The 25111-nt window shown below is 39.0% G+C and overlaps 1 protein-coding gene across 1 annotated transcript in view; it reads right to left on the minus strand.

Annotated features, from left to right (window-relative positions):
- Positions 1 to 3467: 3467 nt before the first annotated feature.
- Positions 3468 to 25111, minus strand: part of RAB20 (RAB20, member RAS oncogene family) — a 51874-nt gene continuing 30230 nt past the window's right edge. The window contains exon 2 of the mRNA XM_036753186.1: positions 3468 to 4999. Within this exon, the coding sequence (XP_036609081.1) occupies positions 4467 to 4999 (533 nt within the window). The 3' untranslated portion in view covers positions 3468 to 4466. The remainder of the gene's footprint in view (positions 5000 to 25111) is intronic.

Raw genomic sequence — 25111 nt, forward strand, 5'->3', positions numbered from 1 at the left:
AAAAAAAAATGATTCACAGTGAATACTTAAGGTAAAACATGAGAGAAGCATGGCAACAGAGTGGGCAGGAAAGGGAGGCATAATTAATTAGGTGGGCCTTGCTCAGGCCTCCAAATACCACAAAACAGGTAGCTTTGCTGAGTTTAAGTCTGTGCCAGTGCCCATATGGGTCCTTATTCCCCCCAGTATTTCTACCTTCCCAATATTTGATCCAGATACATCAGACAGAATAGCTGAACAATGGAAGCAAGCCAAAATGGTAGAGGCAACCAACCAAGCCAGAGGAAAAAGAAGGGCATTTCTACAGACTTCAAGGCCATTCAGTATCCAAGGGTGAGCTGGGGAGGGGAAGTTGATGGGGTGGGATGGCCTAGAATTTTTCCAAATCAGTTCACTAAGTGAAGTCTGCTGACCTTAAAATTCCTACAAAGGTGAAATGTAAAACCTGATTATTAAAGAGGAGCCAGTAGGGAAAGATTCCATCCAGAAAACACAAAGCAGAAGCCCAGCTCTCACCAACAGCCAAACTAAACAGGATACTAATCGGTAGGGAGGGGAAGAAGGGATAAGACAGAAAAGTTGATCCACAGGAGAGAGGCTGTTGCTAGATTATGACAATAGAGATAAAGATGTAGACTAGATTTGCAGTTTCAATGATTTAGGAAATTCCCTCTACCTGTGTGGTTCAGTACCTTCTCTGGAACTTAGATAATAGTCATAGGTCTGCCAGGAGCAGAGGTGCCTCCCATGCATCAGCAAATGGGCCTGAACCAGATTAAAATGTAATTAAGAGATATTTAACATAGATTATATGCATACATATATATGTCCATAAACATAGATAACAATAATTTGACATTTTCTAAGTTAATATGTGGTCCACAGGGATCCATTTCTATCTGAGTTTGACACCTCTGGCCTAGGGCAAGGGGAAGTCAATTGACTTGCTCATGGTCCCACAAACAGTATGTCAAACCCGGGTTTTCTTGGTTTGGAGGTTGCCTGATTGCTTAGTAATAAGGACAGGAAGACACTGTAAGAACTTGTGAAATACTGAATGCCATTGCTAAACTCCTGTCTAAACCAAGGGAAGGTTTGGAAAGCAGAGATGAGGAGAGGGTCAATTAACACCAACTTCTGTTGAATATTTCTTTTTCTTCTTCAGAGTATTCTAGGTCCCTGGGAGGCCACCCTGCTATGGCTCTGATACTGTCTTGTCGATTCCACTGGGAAGTAGCTGTTCCAAGGTTAGCACTCCGTGTACATGCAAATCTACAAGGGAACAATTAAGAGTGTGCACATGTGCACAGAGCTCACACAGAACCCATGTTAGAAGAGTTAAAAGTCCAAGCCCATTAGTGGGGGTTGAGCAGAATTCAAGAATAATCAGCGGCGGCATTCAAATAAATTAACAACTCAGTTCTCCACGGAACCAAGCAGAAGCACTGCTGCCATAGCGGCACAGGCCCCGCCCCTGCTAACCACCGGTTCGCCCAGCTCAACCTAAAATTAGGTACTGGTTCTCCTGAATCGGTGTGGACCGGCTGAATCCCACCACTGAAATATTACAAGCATCCTCATAACCAGGGTGCATGGCCTACAGCGTCTTTCTCTACGACCAGTACTGGGAAATTCTGAGTTTCAGTCCCAGCCAGGAAGTTGGGACTTCCAGAATAAATATGCAAGAAACACAAAGTCTCTCAAACACAGCAGCCAGGGCAGCTATATCAGTGAAGTTCAGGGCTTAATAGGGCTGCGCCTTAAAGAAATAAGACTGCAGACAGGACTGTGCTGGAACTCACTTGACTAGGAGAGTAGATTGTTAAATTTACAATGTTTGCATTTGTGCCTCAGAAATAGGTAAAAGCTACAAATTGGGCTTGGATTATTGGTTTTTGTTTGTGGTGGTTTTTTTTTTTGTCTAAACTTTGGAAAGCAATGGAGAAACTGTTAATGATGCAGATTAAACTTAAAAGTGTATGTATGTGCCCTTTTTTAATCCAGAAAGCCAGTTGTTAAACATTTACTAGCACACTACCGGCTTCAGGACAAGTGAAGATTTAGGAGAAATACAACAGGTACATGGCTTTCAGTTTATGAAGCTCACCGCTCCTGTGTGTATGTGTATTTCATTGCCAGGGACACTGCCTAGTTGTGACTAAATGCTGTTAAGGTGAATTAGGCCCTCAACCCTCCCAGCATAAAGGATGTCTTAAGAACTTACTTGTGTAGAAAGGGTCCACAGTTATAGATATAGAGCCGGAAGGGGCCCATAAAGGCCATCGTGTCTAAACTCCCTCATTTTACAGATGAGGAAACTGAGTCTCAGAGAAGGTGAATGACTTACCCAGCTAACCAATATGAGAGGCAGGATTTGAACCCAAGTTCAGTGAAATATGCTGTCTTTTCCAGAACCCAATGTAATCAAGAACTAAGAAACTAGGGCTTATGCAAAAATAGATTTCACATTTTGTTGGGGCAGCCAGTCTCTAGGAATACAGTTGAGGGGATGAGGTGGATGGAAAATATGACACCTTGTGGGCACCCCGCACCCAGGACGTGACAATACACTTAGAAACAGGCTGTAGGTTATTTAGAAGCATGGGATCACAGATTTAGACCTGGAAAGGCTGTTAAAGTCCATCAAGTCTAGCCCCTTCATTTTACAGGTAACCTTGAGAAGTATTCTGTTCCCCCCGTCTGCCTTTAAACTTTCTACTCTCCATTTGCTTGCTTGGGACCCCAGGGAACAGGATCCCCTACCCAGGAGAAAAGCTGATCATCAGAAGGCTCTTTGTCATGCTGATTAACTCAGCTTTGGATACTCAACCTCCAGTCTCCTCTTCCCTCAGAGTGGTGGACTGGAGGGTGGGGCACTAAACTCCTCCCAAAGTTTTTCTTTATATCTGGACTTTGCTAACTAACACTCCACTTTCCAATTGCATCTCTGTTTGGTTTGGACTGCAAAGAACATGATGCCCACCCTGGAGGGTATCCCCTTGTGGTTCCCCCTCACTGCTTCCCCTATTAGATTGTGAGCCCCTTGAGAGACTGTCTCAAGGAGACTCGTCTTTAGATTGTCTTTCTGTTTCTTATTTTGTATCCTCAGCACTTAGTACAGTGTCTGGCACATAGCAGATGCTTACTAAATGTTAGCTGAATTATGGAAACAAAGCTATAATTAAGTCATTGCATATAATTAATCTTTTTTAATCCTTTCAGAGAAAGATGTTCAACAGCCTTTCCTAGGAGACTATTCCAGAGGATATGTATCACTAATAAAAAGGCGTTTTGAGGAAAACAAGTTTTTAGCCTCTTCCAAATGAAACCAAATCCATGAAAAAACAACAGTCAAAGCCATTGGCAGTTTTCTCAAAGAAAAAAACTGTTGTTGTGCCAGAATTCTCACTTTTCAGCTGGTTGCTAGTAGGATATACAGCTACAGCCTTAGAAATTAATATCACACGTTAGCAATGGTACATCTTTATTCAGGAGTGTCAATGATAAACAGACCCAAGTCACAGTTGCTTCTTAAAACCACATCTTTCCTTAAAGAAAAGTTTAACAAAAACTGATCCAATTGCTCAGAAACTCGTATCCATGTGTGTTTCAACATGATACAGGGATTTTAGGTGTTTGTTTCAACAGTTGTGTACCTCCCCAAATTCAAATCAAACATTTTCAACTCATTAGATCTATATGGTTTCCATCTGTACAGGTCTCAGATGTGTTTTTCTCTCTACTACTCTCTTCCAGCAAGGGGTTCATACTCATAGTCTTCAAAGGAGTTTCTAGGAAAATAGGAACTTTTTTTTTCGTCTCCCTTTTCCCCAGACAATCTCATGGTATCTTTTGAGAACCAAGTGGTCTGTCCACTTCTCAAGATGGCAGGACAAAGATGGGAACCATTCATCTAACAACTGTCTCAGTGGGCCGAGGACAAGTACAATCACGTTCGTAATTCATAAAAAGTACTCACACCAAATAGCAAGGAAGGCCTAAATTAAATTACAGGGGGAATAAATGTTTTAAAACAACTTATAAAAAAAGTGCGACTTGACAGAAACAGAAGATTCAAGGACAATTCACATACCATGGCAACAGACTTGCATTTGTGCAAGTGTGGGGCGAGATCTCAGAGCCTGGTTTAGGGAAGAAGTGTTGGATCTACCATGAGGTGAAAATCATGGAACGGTCAATTGCCTAATACTGCAAATCTATGATCACAAATAATTCCTTACAGATTTTCCACTTGATAACCCATAAAAGATAAGAGTTCACATCCTTGGTGACTTTTTTTTCTTAATGAATAGCTGTCTCTCTGTGGAGCTCTTCCCCAAACATGATTCTAAATACCAGATCCTTGATTTCTCCCATGTTTATTTATTTTTCCTATCCAAAGCTCAATTAATTTCACTGGAAGCTTTTTAACAGTTTAAGAGTCTAAAAAGAACACATTTTATGGTTCAGACACAACACCTAGACTGGGTCCGTTTTGCTGGTTTATAATTAGTAATATCCACAGTCTGTGAAGGTGCCTCAGCTCTCTGGCGCAAAATTATCGGTACCATCATATCAAACAGAGTTTCAAACACGTGGTCCACGTTGTAGCCTGTCTTTGCACTAGTCTCAAAGCACATCTTTTCAGCAGCTGGCACCTCCTTTTCATCTAACATTCTGTATTTCAGAATCTTCTTATAAAGAGCCATGGCATCATCCAGGCAAACTCGCTTAGGCGCTCGGGCTGAGTCACGGCTGCTGACGGCCTTTCCAGGGTCATTCACACCTTTCGCACCATCTTCCCCATCGACCTCATCGATGAGATCAATCTTGTTCCCCACGATGGCAAACAGACAGTCTGCGCTGGCTGTGTCTGTCAGAGACAAGAACCTGTCTTCCAGTTCGATGAGGCTCTGCACGTGGTTCACATCGTAGGTGAGGATGATAGCAGCAGCTCCTCGGCAGTACATGGAGCCAAGACCATGGAACTGCTCCCTTCCTGGCAGAGAGAGAAAAAAAAAGGTAAGAAGAAAGAAATACTCAGTTACACCCAAGTACACCCAGGGAGTAGGTACCACCGTAGAGAAATCCTGCTGGGAGGGGAAGAAGAATAGAATCATTTCTCTTAGTGGTTGTTATAAAACCATCAGAACGAGGCAGCCCTTACTCATATTCAAGAGCCCAAGGCATGACTTTTACTATATTTTCCTCTTAAATCAAAGAGATTGAATAAGCTGCCATAAAAGAAGACTAAATAAAATGACCTACATCATCAGATCCTGAGGTCCCCACTCACTGTATCTACGTCATAACATTTATCAAATGCTACAAAAGATGCCTCCACTTCCTTTTCTCTAATTCTCTTCTTCAGTCTGACTTGGGATCTTATTATTCAGCGGAAATTGCTCTCTCCAAATTCACTGAAGAGCTCTTGATTGCAAAATCCAATAGCCTTTTCTCAAACCTCATCCTTTTTGACCTCTCAAAGTCAAGTCAATCACCCTCTTTTCCTCGTTACTCTGTTCTTTCTGGGTTTTCATGGTACTGCTCTCTCTCTTGGCTCTTCTCCCACCTGGCTAACTACTCCTTCTCTGCCTCCTTTGCTGGATCTTCAGGTCATGCCCACTGACGGTATCTCCAGGAATGTGCTAGAGCCAGCCCAAACTGGTTCATGAGAGAATTGTTACATTTCTTCTGTGTATTTATATTTTAGAAATCAGCAAATACTATAAATCAGAGCTTGCTTTATTATTTTGTTGCTTGCTTAGACTTTTAAAAAGCAAATAATGCAGATAAAACTTAAATATGTGCCCTGTATAATTTTTTTTCTTTCTGAGAGCTGGTTGTTAAACATTTGCCAGCACATTACAAAATGAACCCCAAGGCTCTATCCTGGACCCTTTTCTCTTTTCCCTCTATACTACTTTTCACTTGATCTTAATTTCAATGCTAATCTCTATGCAGATGACTTTCAGATCTACTTGTCCAGTACTAAACTTTCCCCCCACCTCCAGTTTTACATCTCCAACTATCTATTAGACATCTCATTAGACATCTGTTAGACAACTGGAGGTCCCACAGACACTTCAAACTCAGCATGTCCAAAGCTGAACCCATGATCTTTCCCCCAAAACTGTCTCCTCTTCCTAACTTCACCATTATTGTGGAGACCTCATACTCCCACTTACCCAGGCTTGCAACCTAGGTACTATCCTAGACTCCTCAACCTCAGTATGTAATCATTTACCAAGTCCTGTCATTTCTACCTTCATGACATCTCTCACATATGATCATTTCTCTCCTTTGACACTTCCATCACCCTAAGACCCTTATCACCTTATGCCTGAACTACTGAAATAGTCTGCTGGTTGGTCTCCCTGCCTCAAGCCTCTGCCCACTTCAACCTACCCTCCATTCAGGAGTCAAATTGATTATTTCATAAAGCTCAGGTCTGATCCTGTCACCCCTTTCCCCCACTCAATTCAACTCCAATGGCTCCCTATTGCCTCCAGGATCAAATACAGTGTGAAATCCTCTATTTGGTTTTTATAGTCCTTCATAACCTGGCCACCTCCTATCTTTCAATCAAGAAATTGCCACAGTCATCCCAACCTTCAGCAACCAGCACCCTGATCAGTCAGCAGTCATCAGTGTCAAAGAAGAAAAAGCTTCCACCAACAAATGGTTATGACTTGCTGAAGGTTCAGATGATGGTTTACATTTTTTTAAACAACAAAATATTCTTTAATTAAGGTATATACATTGGGGTGTTTTTAAAAATAATACTATTGCATACTTGATAGACTTCAGTATAGTAAAAATATAACTTTTACATGCACAGAGAAACCAAAAGATTCATATGACTCACTTTATTGTGGTAGTCTGGAACCAAACCCTCAATATCTCTGAGGCCTACCTGTATGTCTTGGATACAAGACACTTATCAGAAATAGCTGATGTGAAATACTTCTCTCAATCAACATTTTTTCCTTTTTACCCTGTAGGCATTAATTTTGTTCATGTAAACAATTTTTCAATTTTGATTATTCTAATTTATTTTTCTGTGTGGCCACCTCTCTTATGTGGTAAAGAATTTCTATCCTAGCCATAACTATGAATGATAATCTGACCTACTCTTCTAAATCTGAAAAAAAAAATGGCACAAAATGTTGGTCTAAGCCTAATTATTGTGGAATATATTTCCAGATTTCCTAGAAGTCTTGCAAATAGAAAGATCTTGCCTCAATTAATCATGTCCTCCCATTTATCTAACACTTGGTTAACGAGTTCATTTTTTTCTGATTCTATTTTTTTTTAATCTGTACCAAGTAGTTGTGATGATCACTGCTTCCTAGCCTAATTTGAGATCAGGAAGTACTGTTCTTAGGATCCTAGACGGAGAGCTGAAAGGAGCCTCACAGGTGAACTGGTCCAATGCCCTTGCCTCCTTCATTCCTACGGTTTTTTTTTTTTTACTCTTGTCTTGAAATTCTAGGCTTTTTCTTCCACCAAAATTTATACTGAGTTGTTAGTGTTCGTTCCTTCTTAAAAGAATTTTGTAGTATTTATCTTTATACATTTTGTATCTCCCCAATAGCATGCAAGCTTCTTTTGGAGGGGGGAAAGGTAGGGCACTTGGGGTTAAGTGACTTACCCAAGGTCACACAGCTAGTAAGTGTGTCAAGCGTCTGAGGTCACATTTGAACTCAGGTCCTCCTGACTCTAGGGCCAGTGCTCTACTAACTGTGCCACCTAGCTGCCCCATATACAATCTTCTTAAAGAAGAGCTGCTTCATCTCTTCACAGCCCTGGCATTCAGCCCAGTGCCTAGCACAGAGTAGGCTTTTACACATGTTTATTGAAATGAATTGTATCAGGGGAGGGACATATTGGGAAATTTAGCTGAAGTAAGAATGAAAGATTTCAATTGAAAAAAAAAATGAATTGTCTCTCAGGTAGATAGTAAGTTCTTAGAGGTCAGGGATCATATGTTATACTTCTTTGTATTACGATAATGCCTAGGACGGTGACTTGAAAGTCAAGTCATGTCAACTCTAACATTACTAAATGTATCAATTTTCTTTGCATATGTTTAGTATCTTCAACTAAATCACGAGCTTCTAAAGAGTAGTTTTGTCAACTGTGCATACTTTTTGACCCAGAAATACCACTAGTAGGTCTGTATCCCAAAGAGATTTAGAAAAAGAGAAAGAAAAAAGACCTATATGTGCAAAAATATTTATAGCAGCTCTTTCTGTTGTGGCAAAGAATTAGAAATTGAGGGGATATTCATCAATTGGGGAATGGCTGAACAAGTTGTGGTATTTGATTGTGATGGAATGAATACTCTTGTGCTACAAGAAATAATGAAAGGGAAACTTGCAGAAAAAACTGAAAAGACTGATATTAACTGATGCAAAGTGAAGTGAGCAGAACCAGGAGAACATTGTACACGACAGCAACAATGTTGTACAATGATCAACCATGAATGATCCAGCAATAGAGTAATCTAAGACAATTCCAAAGGACTCATGATGAAAAATATTATTCACTTCCAGAGAAAGAACTGATGGAGTCTGCAGACTGAAACATTCTTTATTTTTCTTGGTGTGGTTGTTTGCTTTTTGGGAGGGGTCCTGTGTTTTCTTTCACGACATGACTAACATGGAAATATGTTTTGTGTGACTGCACATGTATAACCCATATCAAATTCAATTATGGGGGAAGGGATGGAAAGTAGGAGAGAATTTGAAACTCTAAATTTTTAAAAATTAATGTTAAAATTTGTTTCTACATGTAATCAGGGAAAAAAGCTAAAAAAAGGAGTTTCAGCCCCTCAAAAATCCTAGTAGAGTGTTCCACATGTAGTTGTCAGTCAGCTAACATTTATTAAGTGCCTACTCTGTGTCATGCACTGTGCTAAGGGCTAAAGGTACAAAGAGGGGCAAAAAAAAAAATCAGTCCCTGTCACAGGGAGCATTCTTTATAGAGGAGATGACACGTTAACAGCTAAGTACAAACAAGATCTATATAGGACAAATTGGGAGTAGTTTCAGAGGGAAGGCATTAAGACTAAGGAGGGCTGAGAAAGGCTTCTTGCAGAAGGTGGGAAGTTAGCTAAGGTTTGAAGGAAGCCAGGAAAGTCAGGAGGGGGCAACGTGGAGGGAGAGAGTTCCAGGCATCAGGGGCAGCCAGTAGAAAGTTGAGAGATGAAGGTTGTATGGGAGGATCAGCAAGGAAGCCAGTAGTACCTGATAAGAGAGTACATGGAAAGGAATAAGGTATGAGAAGGCTGGAAAGGTAGGAAGGGGTCAGGTTAGGAAAAGCTTTAAAAGACAAAGAGAGGATTTTATATTTAGTCCTGGAGGGAAGAGAGTGCCACTAGAATTTATTGATTGGGTGTTGGGGGTAATATGGTCAGACCAGAACTTCAGGGTACACCCTCAATAAACATCTGCTGATTGACTAAAAACTTAGTTTCCTGTTCACAGCTTTTTGCCTAACTTCTCACTAAGCAGATTCATTTGTCCAAACTAAAACTAAGAAATCTATATATTATCCCTTGACAAGCTATAGAAGACTGTTTCAGAAACACTTTTCCATTAGATCATTAATTTCACAGCACACAGACCAAAGCCAATAAATCCCGGCAAGTCAGGAACATCATGAACATCTGCCTAATTCCTGGGGTTGTCCAGGAAAGGCAAAGTTCAAGGTAAGTAATAATGATTATACCTTGTCTTTTTTTAAGCCTCTTCTGAAGATCTCAAAGCAGTTTTGATTATATCAGAATTTCCACATAAGCAGAAAAGGGTATAGCTACTTTTAATTTTCCTGAGGGGACTTATGGACAAGTGATAGCTATTAAAAAACTGAACAAGAAACTTGTCCAAAGTCACTCAAAAATAGAAAAGTGGACCCAGGGTATATAAACCCAATGTCTATTTAAATGTTCCATTTTAACCACTACTCCAAAGGACTCATGCTGAAACCTGCCACCCACCTCCTGAGAGAAGTGATGAACTAAGTGCAAAATGAGACATATATTTTCGGGGGAAAGGCCAATGTGGGAATTTGTTTTCCTTGACTATATGGGTTTGTAAAAGGGATTTTATTTTTCTTGCTTTCTCTAGGGGATAGGGAGTAGGTAGATTTTTATCTTTAAAATAAGATTTAATTTTGATTTTGAAAGGGAGAATAAAGACATGTTCTTTAAAGGAACGAAACTTTCAAAAAATAAATGCAGAGAACTCTGTGCATATCAATGTGTGCTCAAAGGTTGAAACTTTACAAAGAGAGAACGTTGGTATTTGCACATATTATATGCAAACCCATGCCTGACTAACAAACCATCCTTTATAGCAGAACCCAATCCACCAAGTGCTACAATGCTTCACCAAGGCCACCAGCTCACTGCAAACATGTAAATTTAAAGATGAAGTTTAGATGAGAATGATTTCTAATCTAGTCTGTAACTTCTGGCCTGATGCATAAAGTATAATAAAGTCCTACTCAGAGGGCATTTTTAATGAGTTTTTTTCATTTAAAAATTAATTTTCTTTTTCTCCCTTCTACACACATTGGGAAAAAAAGAAAAGAGAAATAAAACCTTTGTAGCAATTATGTGTAGCCAAGCAAAACAAATTCTGTCACTGGCTACATCTAAAAGAAATATGTCCCACTCTGTACCCTGAACCCATTACCCCTCTGTCAGGAGATGGGTAAAATTTTCCATCATAGGTCTTCTGAAATCATTAATCATTGTGTTGTTCAGAATTCTTAAGTAGCAGTCATACTCTTTTAAGATTCCAGATTAGGGCTGTGACAAGTGTTCAAGACATGAACAGTCCAAATCACAGTATAGAGTCTACTATGTAAACATGCAGGGCAATTTTCAGTCAGATTGCATCTTTGAGGCTGGAAATCCCTCGCAAGCATGAAAATATGACTCCCAAGCTGATAGAAGTGGGAGAACTTGGACTCAGTTCTTTAACTTCTGGCCTGTTGAATAAAGCAGCAGCCAACTAATTACTGAGATGACATATTCTTAAGCCAAATTAGGGCCCACCATGACCGCTTCTACCAGCACCACCAAAGGTGCACTAAACACAACCAGACTTTGCAAGGTCACCAGCTGTTTTGGAGCAATACCAAATACAGAAAGTTGGACGTGGGAGAGGTGCCTGGGGCATAGAAAGGTTAAGTGACTTGTCCAGGGTCACACAGCCTGTACATGTCAGAAAAGAGACTTGAATCCAGGTGTTTCAAGCTCTCAGGCCACCTCTCAGTTCACTCTTCCAGTCTGTGGCTCACCAGCCAAGTTGCAAAGGAAGGACCAATTTGTAAGAGTAGAAGCAGCCTCAGGGAACTCCCTACACTAATGAAATCAAAGGTCTGATTAAAAAAAATAATAACAACCCTTGTTGGGGTCAGCAAGGGATACTGCTTTTAGGAGCTCTTTCTATAAGTTTCATTTGTCTCCTTAATGTCCAGAAGCAACATAACCTCTGCCAACTACAGAACCCCATGCACCGGGATTCCAGTCCCTCCTTGGTTCAGTTGTGAATACACAGCCTCCTACAAACTGGCACAAGCTATAAGTCTAGGGAGCACCAAGAGAGATAATAATAGTAAGTAACATTTATGTAGTGCTGGCTATGTGTCAGGCACTGTTCTAAGCACCTTACAATTATTACAATCATTTGCTACTCACAACAACCCTGGGAGGTTAAGTACTATTATTACGTACATTTTACAGATGAGGAAACCGAGGCAAATAGAAGGTAAGAGACTTGCTTACGGTCACCCAGCTAGTGTTTGAGGCTGGATTTGAACTGAAGTCTTTCTGACTCTGGGCCCAGGGCTCTATCCACTGCACCACCGAACAAATCTAACAGCCAGGTTGAGACAGATTTTAATCCCAGCTCTGTTATTTACCACTCTGATCTGATGATCTAATGTCTATAAAGTGCTTTGTGAAGCGTAAAGTACTACATAAATGAGGATGATGAGGTTTACTACTACCTGAGCTGAATGGAGTGAGTCATCACCCCAGCCCATCAACCCATCACTTCCTCTATAAAATGAGAGGAATTGAAACTGAGAGTTCTTTACTGTACTGAAAACTGTGAACACTTTCCAAAAGCAAATCTGTCCATAGCCAGCCTCTTAAATTCCCTTCTCTCCATCCAACCTGAAAGTACTTGCATTATTTTATGCTTTCTTACTTCTTCTCTACAGTGATTCCCTTCCTGCTTTTTTATGCTCTTGTGATCATCTGGTCTTATCAGTAATAGATTGAGTGATATGAGTGATCATTGAAGAGAGGAGTTAGAAATGGGGGTCAGGGGTGGTGTTACTTTTTTAAACACGCTTAAAATAAAAAGTGACTTGAAACATTGCAACTACATGACAGCAGCCCTAGGAAATAGCATCTATATTGTTTCCCATTGTTTCTGTATTTTTAAACGCCAATATACCTGTATATGCGGACCCTGCCTATAAAGACCAACTATTGATTTCAGCCAGGCAAACAACAAACAAAAACATCCCGAAAGCCAGTCGCATCCATAGTCAATCTGTCTGTCTGTCTATCTGTCCTTGAAAACAGGCAGCCTGCCCAGGAGTGGATAGCAGTCGCACAATCTAAGCATCCTCTCTCCTCCACCTACTCCTCTCGCTGTCAACAAAAATTTCTAGCATTTCTGTTTCTCAGGGTTTTCCATTATAGAAAATAGGAAGTGTTCTTATGACATTTGAGTAGCCTAGGAGAGTGAGGAAGAAGGAGAAAGAAAAATGAGGAAGAGAGAAAGGCTGCCCTCTCACCAAGTACACAAACATGCACAGGGCAGTAATTATAACTGTCTTGGAAGACGGTCAGATATTACAAGGGTCACCTTCCACTTTTGCTGGCAGACTAGCCAAAGTTCTGGCCTACACATTCCTTCTCTGTTGACTGCTCAGAGATCTTGAAGATCCAGGAGCTGACTCTTTCCATTTTAATACCACCACCTTACACTTCTTAAATATTAAAAGACAAGGTTTCTAATCTAGTTACAAGATGTAACTTTGTACTGCAAGTGAGCATTCAGATACTATATAGTATTCTTCAGTTGTATCATCCCCATCTATCAATGTCTACCATCATCTACTAAGGGAAGAGATGATAAAAATCACAGAATTTAGGACTGGATGGGATTTTAAAGATCACAGACTCCAACTCTACCATTTTATAGATAGATCAAAGAGTGGAAATGACATGGGTTAAGGCCACAGAGCTCCTTAAATTGGCAGGGCTGGAATTCGTACCCACGCCGTCTGACTCCAACACCAGTGTTCCTTCCACCCAGAAGGAAGGCTTAATCAGAACTCTTAACAAATTTAATCCCACTAACAAAAATAATCACTTTTTTCCTATTGTTAGCTATCGACTTAGAGCACACAGTTTTTTAGTCAGACATAGCCCTTTACATGTTAAGCTAAGAATCACTAAGAATCATTTTCCGACAACTAAAAATATTATCAGGTCCTAAATTCTGTACAAGATGTCACAAGGAAGCAGCTGAAAAGATTGATCAATATACCACACAAAGAATATTTTGCAATGTTTTACTGTCATTCATTTTTCATAAGGCAAAAGAGGAACTATACCCATAGTTTTCTTTCATAAATAAAATGTCTGCTATTATAGAAGAAGAAAAAGAAGAAAAAGAAAAGGAGCAGGAAGAGAAGAAGGAGGAAAAGGAGGAGGAGGAGGAGGAGAAGGAGAAGGAGAAGGAGAAGGAGAAGGAGAAGGAGAAGGAGAAGGAGAAGGAGAAGGAGAAGGAGAAGGAGAAGGAGGAGAAGGAAGGGAGAAAGGCTAGGGCAATTACAGGAAGCAGGAACCTAAGATCCTTAGCTGACAGACAGGAAGTTGAGGCACTAAGAATTAGCGTTTGATTCTAGAAATCTCTAGCTACCCCACACTCATCAAAATACCAGGAAAAATCAAGAAATAGTGGAATAACTTACCCTCCAAAATTTCTGTAATTTTCCTATATAGTTAATGATTCTGTAAGTAGTTTTCATATTTTAAAGTTCTCATAGGTTTAAAGATTTGCACTAAAATAAGACTTTTTGGAGAAAATAGAAGAGGAAAATGGCAACCCATTCTACTATCTTTGCCAAGAAAATACCAAATGGGGTTATAAAGAGTCAAACACAACTGAAATGGATGGACAACAAGATTTTTTAAGTTTGATCAATTGCCTGTTTTGTACTTTACAGTAAAATTGATACAACAGCATTCTCAATCCACACTGACTCTGAATTGCTTTCCAAATCAGTTTTTTCCTCCCCCATTTTTGTCTTAGTTTCTTTAAAATTCTTCCCTTTTTTTTTCATTTTTTAGCATAATTTTAAATTGGCTTTCCAGAATTGTTGGACCAATTCATAGTGGTTCTAAAAACACAATTTCCATATCTAAAAAAAATTCTACTCCCAGCAGCACTGTGAAGTCGTTTACATTCATATATCACTCATATCCATCATTTCTGTACTTTAAAATGCTAGCATCATATAAACCCCTGCTCATTCAAATAAAAAACAAATGGCACTGTCACTTCCAGTTAGTTAGAGATTGATTCTTTCTCTTATGGTAAGAGATGCATTAAGGGCTTATTCCCAAAATGAAATGGATTGCCTTGGAAGGCAAAGAAAGGAGATCCCCCTTTCTAGAGGTCAAACAAAGCCAGATGAGTGCATATTGGGTATACTATAGAGAGGATCCTTCTTCAGGTAGACAAGATGGTCACTGAATTTCCTTCCAGTTCCAATATTTGATAATAATGAATTCACTTTTCTCACTTAATGCTCACAGGCTACATAAAATCTGCCCTATAGAGGCACTTAAGATTTTGATATCTCCTACATTTGGATGCACCAGACCTGAAGTGAGAAGACCTGGGTTAAAATTGTGACACTTAGTAGCTGCATGACCTTCCTGTTGTTGTTCAGTCATGTCCAATTTTTTGTGACCCCATTTGGGGTTTTCTTGGCAATGATACTGGAGTGGTTTTCCATTTCCTTCTCCAACTCATTTTACAGATGAGGAAACTGAGGTAAACAGGGTTAAGTGACTTGCCCAGGGTCACACAGCTAGTAAGTGTCCAAAGCCAGATTTGAACTTGGGAAGATGAGTCTTCCTGACTCCCGCTCCAGCACTCTAACTCTAGTACCACCTAGCTGACTTTCTGTGAGAGACTAAAATCTCTCTGAGTCTCAGTTTCCTCATTAGTAAAATGAAACAACTGCTGCCTATTTCGCAGGAATGTGATAAGGATAAAATGGGACAGAGGGTAAAAGCACTGAGCCCTATGCCAATATAACAACATAAACAAATTCCAACAAGCATTCATTCAGTGCCAACTAAGTACACAGCATGGTACTGATGGCATCTTCAAAACCATCTTAAAATAATTTCTGATCCTCCATTAAAGTCTTATTCTAATGTCTCATTGTGGTCTGGCAATGATTTTGGGAATCTAGCGAAATGCCAATTCTTTCTGGTCCAGGAAAGGCTTTGAATATGGAATCAGTGTCAGACTATACGCCTGCTGCCTCAGGATCACCTGGCTTAAGTGGGAGAGACTCATCATCAAAAGGATGGCTATGGTAACTCTCATCAGTGGAGGTATGTGACACTGTTGGAGGGTGGGTCTGAACCAGTGAAATCAGAGCAACCCCAAAAAGTAAATACAGGCATACCTCATTTTATTGCGCTTCTCTTTATTGCACTTTACAGATATTGTGGGTGGGGTTTTTTTGTTGGGGTTTTTTGTTTTTGTTTTTTTACAAATAGAAGGCTTGCGGTAACCCTGAGTCACGCAAGTCTACGTGTGCCATTTTTCAAACAGCATGTGCTCACATTGTGTCTCCGTGTCACATTTTGGTAATTCTTGCAATATTTCAAACTTTTAAATTATTATTATTATATCTGTTACGGTGATCTGTGATTCGTGAACTTTGATGTTACTAATGTAAATGTTCTGGGGTGCGACAAGCCACTCCCATATAAGATGGCAAACTTAATCAATAAATTAACTGCTCTACCCACCAGCTGTTCCCCTGTCTCTCTCCCTTTCCTCAGGTTTCCCTAAGTCCTGACACATAACAATATTGAAATTAAGCCAATTAATAATCTTACAATGGCCTCTAAGTTTTTGAGTGAAACAGTCAATAGATACAGCAAACTTCATTACTGTCTTATTTTAAGAAATTGCCACAGCCACTCCAGGCTTCGGCAACCACCAGCCTGATCAGTCAGCAGCCATCAGTGTTGAAGAAAGACCCTCCACCAACGAAAAGATTACGACTTGCTAAAGATTCAGATGATGGATTTTTTTTTAACAATAAAGTATTTTAAAAATTTTATTTATTTGTTACATTTTAAGTTCCTAACTCTCTCCCTTCCTCCTTCCTCATCCCACACTAGAGAAATAGACATGTATGTGTGTGCTTATATATACATACACACATACATACATATCATACATATATACACATACATATGCATGTGTATGTGTGTGTGTGTGTGTGTGTGTGTGTGTGTGTAAAACCATACTATGCATACTTCTATTAGTTCTTGCTCTGGAAGTGTAAAGTATCTTCCTTTATAGGTAATTTGTATTTACGATACTCAAAATAACTTTGATTTGACTTTGATTAGACTGGACCACCATAGGTCCCTGCCCAAGGTCTACTTAATGGCTGTATTTTGGGCCCTCCTGGCTTAACAGCAACCGTGAGGGTCTTCTCCTCCCAGCTTGATTTTTTTCTTCTTTTTTTCTAATTAAAGGGGCCATCCCTTGACTCACTTCTTAAAAAGTCCTATTCACTGAATGGGCATTACCTAACTCTAAGTGAGTACATGAAAAGGCCTTAGCCTAAAAGGGCCAGTGTCTCCCATTGCATCCTGGGCCATCTTCAGTCATCCTGATGAATATCAGGCCACTGGGCCCAGATGGCTCTGGAGGAGAAAGTGAGGCCGGTGACCTTGCACAGCCCTCCCTCACTCAAATCCAAGTCAACTGCAAGTCATGTCATCATCATTTCAGTGACGTCATGGTCCTCTTTAAAAACGAAGGACAAACACAACACAACTCAGAATAACTTAGTCATTCAGCTATCCTTCAAACAAGAATACTGTTACTGTATACAATGTCCTCTTGGTTCTACTCATTTCATTCTTCATTATTTCATACAAGTCTATCCATGTTTTCCTAAAACCATAGAACTTATCATTTCTTATAGCACAGTAGTATTCCATCACGATCATATATCACAACTTGTTCAGCCACTCCCCAAGTGATGGGCATCCCCACAATTTCTAATTGTTTGCCGCCATAAAGAGAACTGCTATAAATATTTTAGAACACATAGGTTCTTTACCTTTTTCCTGATCACCTTGGGAAACAGACTGTATAGTAGTATTGCTGGGCCAAAGGATATACATAGTTTTATAACTCTTTAGGCATAATTTTAAATTGTTCTCTAAAACTGTTAGATCAGTTCACAGCTTAATTAAGGTATGGACATTGTTTGGGGTTTTTTTATGATATAATACTATTCCCCACCCCTACGTGATAGTATAGTATAAACATAACTTTTATTATATTTACTGGAAAACCAAAAAAACTGTGTGACTCACTTTATTGGAATATTTACTTTATTGCAGCGGTCTGAAACAGAACTCAAATATCTCCAGGGCATGCCTGGGTTGGACCAAGAGCAGCACAGTGTCAAGGGTGATGGTAGATCTATTCTCTTCTACCCTGATCTGTCCATATCTGGGGTAGAGAACCTTTTAGGAAGGGCACCGAGATGAGATTGAATGTATCCATATAGCGTGACTAAGATGATGGCAAGGCTTAAATTAAGTCACACAAGGTTCAACTAAAGGAACTAAGAAGTTAGCCTGGAAAGAGAAAATGCAGGAAGAACATAAGCATTTCAAGGGCTGTTACATAGGAAAGGAGTTAAACTTTTTGACAGAGGCAAGACCTGGGGGCAGCAACAGAGAGAAGCAAAGGGATAAATTTGTCTGATAAAGGGGATAAAGAGGAACAGGCTGACTTACGAAATGGCGGATTCAACAATTCAACAGATGTGTGCACAACACAGTGTTCCACGTCCTAGGATTTTCATTTGTCTAGATCTGTGATTTCATCTCTATAAGGAACACCTCAATGAGCTTTCCCAATGCTAAAATATAACTGTTCTGAAACTTAGTCTCAATGCCTGGGAGCATTGAGATACTACATGACTTGCCCGTGGTCACACAACCAATATGTTTGAAGAGTCACGGCTTGAATCCGGGCCTGGGTCCCAGGCTAACCTGAAACCATGCTGCCTCTCATGTCCTGGCACACAATGACAAAAAGGAAAGAGTCCCTGCTTTCGAGGAGCTTATTTAGGTTTTCAATAGCCTTCAAGTGGGATTCTATTGGGTTCCCAATGACTTGAAATCTTTAAAAGGGACCAAGTGACCCCTGGTCAGAGATGTTGAGGAGGGAAGTCCTACGATCCCCTCCAGGATCCTTTGATTCCATGATTCCATAAGTCTTAAAATGCTAACAAAGCATTTGAAGTTCACTAGAAATAATTATCGAGTTTCATGAAATCACATCATAGCCATCAAAACACATTATTTGATGATGACGATGATGATGATGACAGCTAACATTTAAATAGCGCTTACTATGTATCGGGCACTGTGCCAAGTGCTTTACGATCATTACTTCATTTGATCCTCACAACAGCCCTGGGATGTAGGTGCTATTATTATCCCATCTTACAGATGAGGGGACTGAGGCAAACAGAGGTTAAGTAACTTGCCCAGGGTCACAGAGCTAGTCAGTGTCTGAGGTCACATTTGAACTCGGGTCTTCTTGACTCCAGGTCTAGGACTCTATCCACGGTGCCATCTACATGCCCCAACAGAATAGCAAAATACCCTGGACACTCTAAACCAGTATTGAACTTACCTTTCAATTACAATTCAACGTACCTAGGAGCCTTAAGGTGTCAAACATCAAAAATGAAAGCAAAGCTATAACAAGGAAAGAAATCAAAAGAAGTTCACCACTGAAATCTCCAGAGAAAGCAAACTACAAGGGAAAAGTATGGTGGTGGAATGGGATAAGCACTAGAAGAGCTGGGCCCAAACCACTCATAAAACGGGAACTGGAGGGTAGGGCCAATCAAAGTGCCTTATGACTCTTAAAGTCTATGATCATGTGCATTTTCCAATATCGTCTGAACAAAAATAGCAATAGTTTACATTTATAAAGCGCTCACTTATACAGGACGACCAGCCCTGTGCTAAGTGCTTTCCAAATATTACCCCATTTAATCCTCATAACAACCCTGGGAGGTACGTGCTACTGTTCCCATTTACAGATTACGAAACTAAAGCAAACAGGTTAAGTGACTTGCCCAGAGGTGTAACTGCCAAAAATAAACCAAAAAAACCCCTTTGAAACTAAACCTTTTGTTTAATAAAAAGACACATGAATGATGAGATATAGAAAATTCTGTTATTTGCATTGCATGGGGATTTTTTTGGGTTGGACAATTTTCTGACCCAAATTCCCATAATGCCAGGTTATTATAAAAAGTTTCCCAAGCCCGACAAGCCACTATTGTTCTTTTTTTGTCCTTGGAAAAGAGGATAGCAACAGGTTAGTCTAGAGTCAGCTAACAAGACTGATTGCCCCCTGGCCATGGTCCAACTTTGATACCATTTCAACTCAACTTTGGTTCCATGCCATGACCAATGGGATTCCCCTTGCCACTTCCTAAAAGCCTCGGAAAACTATCTCCTATTTCTAAGAGGAAAGACGGAGAGGGATTCTACTTTTTTGCCTTTGAAGGGCCCAGGGGGGCGAGCCTGGGTTCATCAGCGAAATACAAGTTTTCTCCTCTACGGTTAGCACTACTATAAGAAATAGAACATTTCCCTCTTTACTCAGATTGTCTGTGTTCTGTATTTATCAAGACTTGGGTAAACAAAAACAAGAACTCATCAAACTCAGACTGGCTAGCACTATAAATGGGGAATTGTACATTATTCGAGGTACTTGAGGATGGATAAAAAAAAGCCAGAATGCCTTCAGCCTTCCCTTCATAGCTTCACTTTGGCAACTGGAAATAGAAAAACTGACTTGAGTTTCATCATGATGGATGTGCTCTAGAGCAAGGAAATGACCAAAAAGGCCGGTACCAAGGGAAAGGAAGAGGAGCCATGAACCTTCGTTATCCACAAATAGGATAATAAACCTTGAGATATTTGAGAGTTGACTCAGTATGGGATATGGTATGATATGGTATGGTATGGTATGGTATGGTATGGTATGGTATGGTAAGGTAAGGTAAGGTATGGTATGGCACACCATGGCTCAATCATAGAACTAAATGCTAACAGAGCCCTTTTTATTCATATTTCACAAAATGGATTTTTATTTTTCCCATGTGGAATCTGCAATTTCCCCCAAAGAGGCAAACCAGTTGTCATAAAGTTCTTCTATATCAACAAACCCACCTAGTAAAAATGAACAATAACATAAAGAAATGTATGAGGTAGAGGATTCTTTATTTCCAACTGACTGAAAAATTATACCTAGGAGTCTAGATGTATAACTGGAAAAGATACCAGAATTCAACCTCCTCATTTTGCAGCTAAGAAAACTGAGGCCTACGGAAGTTCGATGACTTACACAAGGTCACATAGGTAGTGCTCAAAAGTACAATTTCAACCAATTATAGATCTAAAGCTAAAAGGAATCTCATGGGCCATCTTGTCTAATCCCCTTATTTTATTTTATTTTTGTAAATAGTATTTTATTTTTTCCAATTACATGTGAAGATAGTTTTCAACATTCATTTTTAATAAGATTTTGAGTTCCAAATTTTTCTCCCTCCCTCCCTCCCTGCCCCCCAAAACAGCAAGCAATCTGATATAGCTTATACCTGGTGCAATCAGGTTAAACATATTTCCACATTAGTTATGTTGTAAAAGAAAAAAAAAACAGAACAAAAGGGGAAGACCACAAAAAATTTAAAAAACAACAAGAAAGTGAAAATAGTGTGCTTCAATCTACATTCAGACTCCATAGTTCTTTCTCTGGATATGGATAGCATTTTCCATCATGAGTCTTTTGGAAGTGTCTTACAATCTCCTTATTTTGGAGATAAGAAAACTTTCAAATTTATACTCAAAAAGTAAAGTAACTATTTTTAAATAAAGTTAAGAGCTATGGATAATTAACAATATTATTTTATATTTCCCATTTAAAAAATTCTCCCTGCAAATATAATAGAAGTAAAGATGTATTTATTAATTATCTGGCCAGCTTAAAGCAGCATTGTTCATTTTATTTTAAAGATCTAGATGTTTTTAATGTGAATTGATAAGGATTCCATTTTCTGTGGGCAAATAAGATAAACTTGGTCTTATTCCATATAAACAAGTACATTTTTGCTATAGATGAAGAGTTTAACAAAGTAATACAGATTTGACTATGATTCACAGCATTTTATCTGCATGAAATCAATTGTTTTACTATTTCTGTTATAAAGACAAAATACTGATCTCAATTAGTGGTTAAAAGTAAGAGTAGCCATATTGTAGCAATAGCAATATTTTGAGAAATTAAGTGCTGAAAAATCCAGTCTTATTAAATTTTATTGTCACAGTTATTATTTTATGTTACAAATATGAAAATTATCAAGGTTGTATCGATAAACATCTGTATATTATATTGAATTGTATGCTTATATTTTTGTGTTATGAAAGTTGTAATACATTCTCAATTTTATTTGAATAAAATACAAGGTAAGAAATTTATCAATAAAGATTGTTTAATGACAGGGAGAGGTGACAATGTTTTTATTTAAAAAGTGGGGGGCATTGCTAAATGAAATTTAGCAATCACTCCCTTATAGATTTCATTTCTGTAACTTTGCTTCTCATGGATTCTTCCTCCTCCTGCCCATCAACATTATGCAGTGCAATGAGTGATGGAATAGAAGTCATTAGACTTCCGGATTTGAATTACAGACCTTCTTCATCTTATGACTTTAGGGACCTGGAGCAAGTCAACTTGTCTGGATTTCAGTTTCTTCGTGTCAAATGAGGGCGCTGCATTAACGTTCTACACAATCTTATAGTTCTAAACCTATGACTCCTGAAGCCTTTGCCAAGTACCCTAACCACTATCAATCACTCCTTCTTCTGAGTGCTGGCACCAGTAGCCCCATTAATTTAATATTTAATATATTGCTATATGTTATTAACTTTTCATACATCCAGGTTATCTCTCCAACTATACTGTAAACGTCTTGAGGACTAATTAGATTTCTCTTGTATCCCTCCACAGTACTAGCACTCTTTTTACATTAGATGTTCAGTGTGTATTTGGTTGATTAATTGAATTCCCTCACTCCACAATATATGTTATTATATGTAATAATATTATATATCAACATATATCATTACATATAATATATAATTATATGTCAATATATTATTATATATATTAGTATATATAACAATATATATTATATATATATATATATATAATTCTCATATAATATATGAGAAAATTAGTGCCTCCAAAAACCTTGGGGGAGAGGCCAGCCTCAGCACCAGGAAGACCTGGGAGTGGAGAGATGGAATTAAATGTTTTTTTCAATGAACCCTTGTGACATGTGTTACAAAGGATAGTTGAAGAAATAAAAGAAAGCTACAAATGAGAACAATTAAGTCAAATCTTAATCGTAAGCCAACATGCAAAGAGCCATGCATAAATGCATGCATCTCAAACCAATCTTATCCTAACAGACAACTTCCTGAAGGTGGGCGGGTCAGGTAGAGGAGCCATAGATTATATCGATCTGCTGATTTTGACAGGAACATCTAAAATTGTTTTACCATTTGGAGCTCAGCCTGGTGCTTTCTGTAAAGAGTGACTTTCCACCTCTAATCTGATTTCTAAGAAATAAATCATGCAGTTTCACCCTGCAGTTGTCTTTTCTTGAGAAATACAAGCAGTAAAAAGTAGTTACCACTGAGAAAGATACTAGGCATAATCTAAAAAGCCAGCCAGTAAAGCAGATAAATCAGCTGAAGCTTGAGAAATTAAGTCATTATTAGATTAATGTAGGAGGGGAAGTATAAGGGGTATCTGGATTGATAGATAAGCTTCTGAATGACTGCAGTAACTTGGCCCCTGAACTTCAGGAGACCAACTCTACATAAGTGCCTTATGGCATACAAGCATACGCTATTATTGTAACAGATGGTTTGTGGGTTTTTTTTAATGTGTCTTTGCAATCTCAATAGCCCTGGTAAATCAATCAAGAGCAGAGATATGCAATAAAATAAATCATAATAACCTGGAAAGACTTACATGAACGGATGCTGAGTGAAGTGAGCAGAACCGGAGAACGTTATACACAGTAACAGCAACACTGTGCAATGACCAACTGTGATAAACCTAGCTCTTCTCAGAAATGCAATGATCTAAGACATGTCCAAAAGACTCATGATGGAAAATACTATCCACATCCAGAGAAAAGGAGTCTGAATGCAGATCGAAGCATACTGTTTTCTTTTTTTTCTCTTTCATGGTTTTTCCCTTTTGTTCTGATTCTTCTTTCACAACATGACTAATCTGGAAATATGTTTAATATGATTGCACATGTGTAGACTATATCTGATTGCTTGCTGTCTTGGGGGGGTGGGGGAGGGAGGGAGAAAAAAATCTGGAACTCAAAATCTTATAAAAGTGAATGTTGAAAACTTTAAAAAATGTAATTGGGAAATACTTAACAAAATAAATAAAGGCATAATAACAAAAATAAAACTCTAACATACTCAGGTCAAACCAAGTAGAAATGATTTTCTCATTACCTACTGTTTTCGATTATCTGTTGTTTTGAATGACTCAAGCCTTTGATGTCCACAATCAAAATTGTACTGCAGTTACACCATAATGCATATTTTACAAAAGACTATTGCTAAACTAGATTTCTAAAACATGAAGAAAAGCACAGGCCTCCCATGGAGATACAGTCAGCAAAATCTTGACCTCTTCCCCTATAGCAAGGAAAGTGTGTCCTCTCTACTTGGTGGACTAGAAGTAAAACTTCCTTAATAAGGTCTTTGACCTCAAAAAAATAACACTGAAAGTACATTCCACTTTAATTAGAAGGTGACAATGGAAATGATTATATTGAGGAAAATCTATAAGCCGACATCGATATATATTCAGAAATTAAGATCACAGATTTACAGCTGGAAAGGATCTTCCGAGGTCATCTAGTTCAAGGTCCCCATTAGTAGGCATTAGATTTTCTTAAAAGAGTCCGCACAAAGATATTGCTGTTTTTCTTGAGCCAACTGATATGGGTAAAACTATATTGCTTATTTCTGACAGATTATTCAGTTATATCACTCCTTTACTGGGGTAGCTAAGGTGGAGTGGAGGGGGGGGAGGGAGGGAGGGAGACAGAGAGAGAGGGAGGGAGAGAGAGAGATAGAGAGAGAGAGAGAGAGAGAGAGAGAGAGAGAGAGAGAGAGAGTGAGGGAGGGAGGGAGAGGGAGAGGGAGAGGGAGAAGTGGACCTGGAGTCAGGAAGATATGAGTGCAAATCCTAGGCAAGTCACTTATGCGAACAATAAAAAATACTTACCTCTAGGGGTCGTTGTAAGGATCAAATGATATAACATTAGATGGTCAATCCCCTTTATTTTATAAAATATGTTTCTATTATAGAGTGTTTTCTACTGGTCATAGGCTCATTCATAGAAATGAAGAAAAAATATAAACTAAAGCAATTAACTCTTCAGGTTATTCACAAGGCTGTGCTAATGTGTTTAAAGTTCACCTTTGCCCTTACTTGCAGCCATTTATTTGAATAAGCCTATGCCCAGTAGATCCCTCCTGGCTTACTGCCTTGTCTCACTGGAAGGGCTTGCATAACATAATGAACCTGTAAGCTATGCCATGCAGGGTTACCCAAGATAGACAGGGTCACAGTGAAGAGGGTTGACCAAAGGTGACCCACTGGAG

The sequence above is a fragment of the Trichosurus vulpecula genome, chromosome 4, assembly GCF_011100635.1.
Source record: "Trichosurus vulpecula isolate mTriVul1 chromosome 4, mTriVul1.pri, whole genome shotgun sequence".
NCBI lineage: Eukaryota > Metazoa > Chordata > Mammalia > Diprotodontia > Phalangeridae > Trichosurus > Trichosurus vulpecula.